The sequence below is a fragment of the Styela clava genome, chromosome 9 (genome assembly GCF_964204865.1).
Source record: "Styela clava chromosome 9, kaStyClav1.hap1.2, whole genome shotgun sequence".
NCBI classification, from domain to species: Eukaryota; Metazoa; Chordata; class Ascidiacea; order Stolidobranchia; family Styelidae; genus Styela; species Styela clava.
This window is the reverse complement of record NC_135258.1, coordinates 5,314,357-5,321,331: the sequence shown is the minus strand read 5'-3', so window position 1 is coordinate 5,321,331 and position 6,975 is coordinate 5,314,357. Positions and strand designations below refer to the sequence as shown.

At 40.0% G+C, this 6,975-nt stretch overlaps 1 protein-coding gene across 1 annotated transcript; it reads left to right on the top strand.

Moving 5' to 3' along the window:
* Positions 1–650: 650 nt before the first annotated feature.
* Positions 651–6,087, top strand: LOC120339301 (unconventional myosin-VIIa-like). The gene is made up of 4 exons (XM_078116063.1): positions 651–654; positions 3,339–3,457; positions 4,964–5,109; positions 5,909–6,087. The coding sequence occupies exons 1-3, from the start codon at positions 651–653 to the stop codon at positions 5,084–5,086; spliced, it is 246 nt and encodes an 81-aa protein (XP_077972189.1). The 3' UTR covers positions 5,087–5,109; positions 5,909–6,087.
* The last annotated feature ends 888 nt before the right edge of the window (positions 6,088–6,975 follow it).

The window sequence follows — 6,975 nt, the reverse complement described above, 5'->3', positions numbered from 1 at the left end:
AGGCGAAATTTTTGGCCTGCGGTCCAAAAACAATGCCACCACTGCTTTATATCCATTTTGACTTCCGATGAGCATACGGTTCGAACCCATGATTTCAAACTTGAAATCAGCTAATTCAGGGCTCTAACAACCAGGCTATTGCGTCCTACGTTGTCTATAATCTACATTAGTGGCTCTGAACCTTTTCTGGTGGGACAGAACCCAAACCAACGAAACATTTCGGAAGATCGGAAAACCACCGTGCAACAGGCCCAATACTGGCAAAACTAAATGATCTTTAAAAGGTTGAAATATACGTATAATTAGGCTTACCATATTTTTGATACAAAAAACCGGGACAGTGTGGATTGGACAAGCCAATCTCGATTTCGACAGAGGCTTATCCTATTAAAAAATATCCTCTATTGGTCTTTGCTTCAAATAATGGAAATCGTTCAACTCATTAGAACAGTGGTTCCCAACCTTTCTATCCTGGCGGACCGGTAAAATTAAATTAAATGTACTCGCGGACCGGCAAAAAATTGAAATGACCGGAACAGATAATATAATGCAATGTCGGGCACTCAATACGCTTCTAGACAAAAAAGCCACACTTAAAAACATTTCACACGAAGAAAAACTATCAAATAATGTGCCAGCCAAAAATTAAAATGGGTAAAACATAATGTACTACCATCTATTTTCGTAATAAAATGCAGTACTGGGTACCCATTATGCGTAAGAAAAGCACGCATAAAACATCTCACATAGAAAAACATGTACATGCCGAATAATGTATAAACACAATTAACTCTAGTGAGAATTTTGCTGCTGTTTCGTTTCCAATATTGGATTGCAAACGAGGCCTCAATGAAGTTTCTGCAACACGTAGCTCTGCAGAGGCGTGCAGCCGATTTCTTTGCTTCGTTTTAATTGAAGCTAGTGATGGAAATGTTTATTCGCATAACGCAGTAACTGATTGAAAATGCGGACAACAGTTTGATTGCTTGATTCCTTAGCGATGGGTATTCGCCATCGAGAGATATCCAAAATTGTGACAGTGATTCTTTCTTAAATCTAGACTGTAAAGTAGATTTACAATTTTATTCAAGATTTTTCTTTTTCATCGGGTTCATTTATATTAGACCCTCTGCAGTTGATCGACGCCTCAAACGAAATGAATGTACATTGCAATGACAAAGTCGTCGGTGACTTGGCAAGTTAGCACCAGGATCAAAATCCTACTATGTCTGCTCGAAATATTGGAACAAGTTCATATTTTACTGGAATATTAGGATAGGATAGGATTTACATATTTATCCCGGGAGAGAGGAAAGCCAATAAGACGGCTTATCTATATGGCGAACCGCGGCCTCTCGTCCGGTTACCATTCCAAGTCGGGTATGGGATTAGATTTACTGTATTGTTTGTTTTCGGAATCATGGACTTGGTGGTGGAGGAAACCGTAACCGACCAGCGGTTACGTGAACCACCCAACGACGGCGAGGAGTCCAGCAATCCTCTCGCACATAACCATCCCTGCATGGGATTCGAACCTGCGAACCCACGCAGAGTAGTTAGAGGTGCGGTGGCGAGCGTATTCCTAACGCTTAGCCCGTTGAGCCACACCGCCGCGCCTGCTACTCTTATATTATTATACTGCTCTTGACTGTTTTCTGGTTTAAACAAAGGAAATATGCATAACGTTTTATATAGATGGTCATAATAATCAGGAATATGACGCAGAACAGAAAAAGCACGCGTGTCGATTTTTAGATTTCTGAATTTTGCCAGATTTCATGGAGTGCATTCGCGATGAATCGGAGCCAAAAAAGCGAAAAGTGTGATTACTCGGCGCCAAGATGTCGCGAAATACGTCGCAATATGACGGCGGAAGAGAAATTGCGTAATAAACCAACGCAACCTCGTCTTCGGTAAAGAGATTTATACAGCATAAAAACAACGAAATTTCTCGCGGACCGGCAAAAAAGCTTCGCGGACCGGCACCGGTCCGCGGACCGGCGGTTGGGAACCACTGCATTAGAACACTTTCTTTCGGTATTTTGATGAGTCCACGACAGTACAATTGTTTGTTGAATTAACGCATGGTTCATAACTATGACATACCAATTGTTTTCTCCATCTGAACTAGTGAAGTGAGAGGCAAATCAGTGAAAAAAAAAACAAATAGAAAAATTATTTATGACTGCCATACTGAAAAACCGGGACATTTAGGTCTGCGGCCGGGACGGCGAAAAAACTTGCTAAAACCGGGACTGTCCCGGCTAAACCGGGACGTATGGTAAGCCTACGTATAATGGCAAATCTAATTTGTAGTATTTGATGATATTTACAATATACAAATACGAGAATATCAGTCAGAGACCGGAGACTTATCGACCGAAAGTTAGGGGATCCCCAAAACAGCGCTCTTACTCCATAGTGACACCTTGTGTCCCATCACTAATTAATTAATAACTCGCTAATTATACTACATAATTCATCCAAAATCAATAGGCTTCTGATACGACATATGATGAATGCACATGCAAAATCTGGAGCAGATTCAATTTCGCTTTCGTGAGATATCGCGTGCATCTAACAGACAAACGAGAATATCGGTTGGAAACCGAAGACTTATCGATCGATAGTTAGGGGATCCCCCAAAACATAAACTGCAGTTTCGATTCATCCGCTCTTGTAACTTGCGCACTGCGCATCGCACACACACACTCGGCGGGTCTCAAAATTCTCTCGCTTTACAAAAATCTAGATCACTATATCAATAATTGATTGATAACTCGCTAATTATACGACATAATTCGCCCAAAATCAATAGGTTTCTGGTCCGAGATAAGATGAATGCACATGCAAAATTTGGAGCAGATTCAACCTCGCATTCGCGAGATATCGCGTCCATCTAACAGACACACAGACATACAGACAAATACCTATCAATATACTTACCGATCTTAAGATCGATAAGCAACAAACAGACAGACAGACAAATACCTATCAACATACTTACCGATTAAAATGGATAAGTAATAATATAGATCAGCGTTTCTCAAATTGTGTTACGCAGAACACTGCTGTTCCGCGAGCTCTTCCGGAGTGTTCTACAAAACAATGCTCAAAATTGCGACTAAATTGGTCGCCATGGCTATAACCAAATTTTTTTATTATCAATTTTTCTTACTAATTTCTTGATTTTCCGCGGCGTGAGATAAAAAGCAAAGGCGTTCCGGGTGTAAAAAGTTTGAGGAACGCTGACAATGACTCTTTGAATTGAATGTAAACACTCCTGGACTCACTCGCACTTTAGGGCGTCTATTACTTTGCTTACTTTACACTTTTAGGACGTCCATGTTGGTTACCGGATAAAAACCCTCAGTCTAACTGTTCGGTACCGTTGGGTGCAGTGGTCAAAGAAAGAGAAGGTGATAAAATCCAAGTATTAGTAGACAACGAGAAAGAGGTTTGTGTGTCTTGACTCTTCAATATAGCCTCTACTAATTATCTCTATTTGATTGTCATGATTCACCTGGTTTTGAGGAGGTGGTGGACATGGATTATTTGGTTTTGGGGAGGTGGTGGACATGGTTTATTTGGTTTTGAGGAGGTGTTGGGCATGGTTTATCAAGTTTTGGAGAGACGATGGGCATGGTTTACCTGATTTTGGGGAGTTGTTGGGCATGGTTTATCCAGTTTTGGAGAAACGATGGGCATGGTTTACCTGGTTTTGGGGAGGTGTTGGGCATGGTTCATCTGGGTTGGGGAGGTGGTGGGCATGGTTAAACTGGTTTTGAAGCGGTGGTGGGTATGATTTAGCTGGTTTGGGGGAAGTGGTTGGCATGGTTTACCTGATTTTTGGGAGATGGTTGGCATGGTTTATCTGATTTTGGGGAGGTGGTTGGCATGGTTTATCTGGTTTGAGGGAAGGTGGTGGGCATGGTTAAACTGGTTTTGAAGCGGTGGTGGCTATGGTTTACCTGGTTTTGGGGAGGTGGTGGGCATGATTCACCTGATTTTGGGGAGGTGGTTGGCATGGTTTATCTGGTTTTGGGGAGGTGGTGGGCATGATTCACCTCATTTTGGAGCGGTGGTGGGCATGGATTATCTGGTCTTTTGGAGATGGTGGGCATGTTATATTTGATTTTGTGGAGGGGGTGGGTATGGTTTACTTGTTTCTGATGTCAGGATGTGGTGTGGGCATGTTACATCTGGTTTTGGGGAGGTGGTGGGCATGGTTTACCTGGTTTCAAAGTCAGGAGGTGGTGGGGGCATGTTTTATCAGGTTCTGGGGTGATGGGAGTATGGTATACTTGGTTTTGGGTGATGGTGGGCATGGTTCACCTGGTTTTGGAGGTTGTGACGGGCATGGTTTACATGACTGTGAAGTCAAGAGGTGGTGGGGGCATGTTTCATCTGGTTCTGAGGTGGTGGAAGCATGGTATACCTGGTTTTGGGGAGGTGGTGGGGGCATGTTTCATCTGGTTCTGAGGTGGTGGAAGCATGGTATACCTGGTTTTGGGGAGGTGGTGGCCATGATTTACCTGTTACTCAGAGACAAACAATCTCAAAAGGCAGAATTCTCCAAGAAAATTCGTTCATACAAATCTGATTTTTGTTACTCAGTTTCATAGCATATAGAGTTGCCCTTAACTTGACATTTTTGCAAGCTATGCTACAATGGAGGATCCTTTCATTTTGGTACTTTATGCTCATCATGCCACCCTTTGGATCCCTTAGCCCTCTAATGGATCCCTTTTTCTTCAAACTCCCATAGACTTTGGTTTGTTCCCGATGGTTCAGTCGGGCATAGCTATGTATGCATAACCAGAAAACGTGCTTGAAATTTTACCAAAAATCAATTGCGCTTCTATGAATTTATATTTTAAAATATATTCTAGAAATAGTCTCAGGATCCTGTTGATTGCATTTTTTTGTATATTGAAGCAAAATATGTTTGATACAAATTTAGGAAAGATGGTTAGATGTGGATTCATCAATCAAACTGATGCATTCAACATCTGTAGATGGAGTTGAGGACATGATCAGACTTGGCGATATGAATGAAGGGGAATTCTCAGGAATTTACCTATGAGATATAATGAAAACGAAATTTATGTAAGTGTTGTAAGTTATACCAAAGAAAATAATAAGGCAGATAGAATTTTATTTTATATAGAATATTTTATCTTATCTTTGACTCTGAACCAAGTTTTGTGAGTTGAACATGAAATTTCAACCCGTTATCTTTAACCAGTGATGACAACATAGTCGATTCTACTAGAGACCCAGGTGTAATGATTGGTTATGCAGTTGCAAACCATAAGATTCTAGTCCATTCAATATAAAATAGCTGTTTACATAGCAGTCGCTGTTTGTACAAAGTCAGCCTCACAATTTATATTTCTGCGGTTTAATTAAGGGTAATATATTCGATTGACCATGTCTAAAAAATGGTATTTCCTTCGGTTATTGGTTCTCCCTTGTGTTTTAATGGGTAATGTGATAACACTTTTATTTACAACAAGTCTTGAAAATCAGGCTTCTTTTTGTTTCAAACTTGCCAACAACAGATTCTCTTACTCGCAAACGTTGTCGAATGTGACATAAGATTATATGATATGAACAACTTAAACATCATATTCACTGATTTATGCAAGAGTATGTAAGTTACTCTAACATGACACGAGCCACATAAATCTTACATACTTATCGAAATTCTAAATATAATGCCAGTCGCTAGCTGTCAGGCACTTAACCAATTTGTTACGGCAGGCTTTACTCCACCGCCCTGATACAAACAGTTGAAAATGACACTTTTGAAGCTGATTAAGTTCCCCAGTTCAGAACTCTGGTTCAAATAGTGTGAAAAATCTTCTAATTAGCAATATAAGTTCACAAAATTTCTGTGTTTCAGACTTACACTGGTTCAATCCTTGTGGCTGTCAATCCTTATCAAATCCTTCCCTTGTATGAGGCAGACCAGATCCGGATGTACACAAACAAACAAATCGGAGAATTGCCACCACATATATTTGCAATTGCAGACAATGCTTACTTCAACATGCAGAAGACCCAGAAAGACCAATGTGTGATTGTAAGGTAAGGTTTTTTTGTTTATACTTGTAACGAAGCTCTGAACCAGCAGTCCCTTATATGTCAGGCTACTATTTTTGGAAGGGCAGAACTCTATATGTCTGGTATATCACACCCTTAATTAAGTTATTTTTGGTTATAATCAGAGCCAGAACAAGACTCATTTCCATCTAGTTTTTGTTCTTCAAAAACAAGGCTCTGAGCAAGCAGTCTCTCATGCAACAGGAATTTCGGCAATGAGGACTGAGCACATGGCTTATAATAGGATAGAATTTTCATAATTATATAATGAGAGAGGAAAGCTTATACGAGGGCTTTTTCAAAGAGACAATTTCATGGTTGTGAGTTGAATATCCAAATGAATAAATACAATTCGAAACGGCAGTTCAAAATTCTTTTCTCCAAATTCTATTCTTTGGACTTGAATTTTAATATCAAAACATGAACGCCAAATTTGCGAATTTAGTTTCAATTTTCTTTATGCGGCATTCACAATACCTTATTTCCGAACAAGGCCTGTACAAGTAGACACTGACATATGAAGAACTGTGACTAATTGCAGTCTTTCGTCTTCAGAATTGCCTACAAATTCAATACACTCTGGGTGATATGGCGAGCATGGGCATACTAAAAGTTAGGTTCACCAGCGTTTCTGGGTTTCATAGCATCACAATTTTGTATTTCGAAATCGTACATTTAAGACAGAAGGTTTATCATTCTTCTGTGAATGAAAAATAACACTTTTGTGTGCTGTGAATTATTGTGGGGCAATAATTGACCATTTTTGGCGTTGTTGACAAACTCACTGGCATACTAATAATTACTGTATATGTTATTTTAACATGTTTGCTCAAATCAAAGTGTTGGGTCGATTGCAATACATAGAAA

What these genes read in the sequence shown, in the direction of transcription:
- LOC120339301 (XM_078116063.1), top strand. An exon ending in TAGTAGACAACGAGAAAGAG is followed by an intron (nt 3,458 to 4,963) that starts GTTTGTGTGTCT and finishes ATACAAATTTAG; the next exon opens with GAAAGATGGTTAGATGTGGA.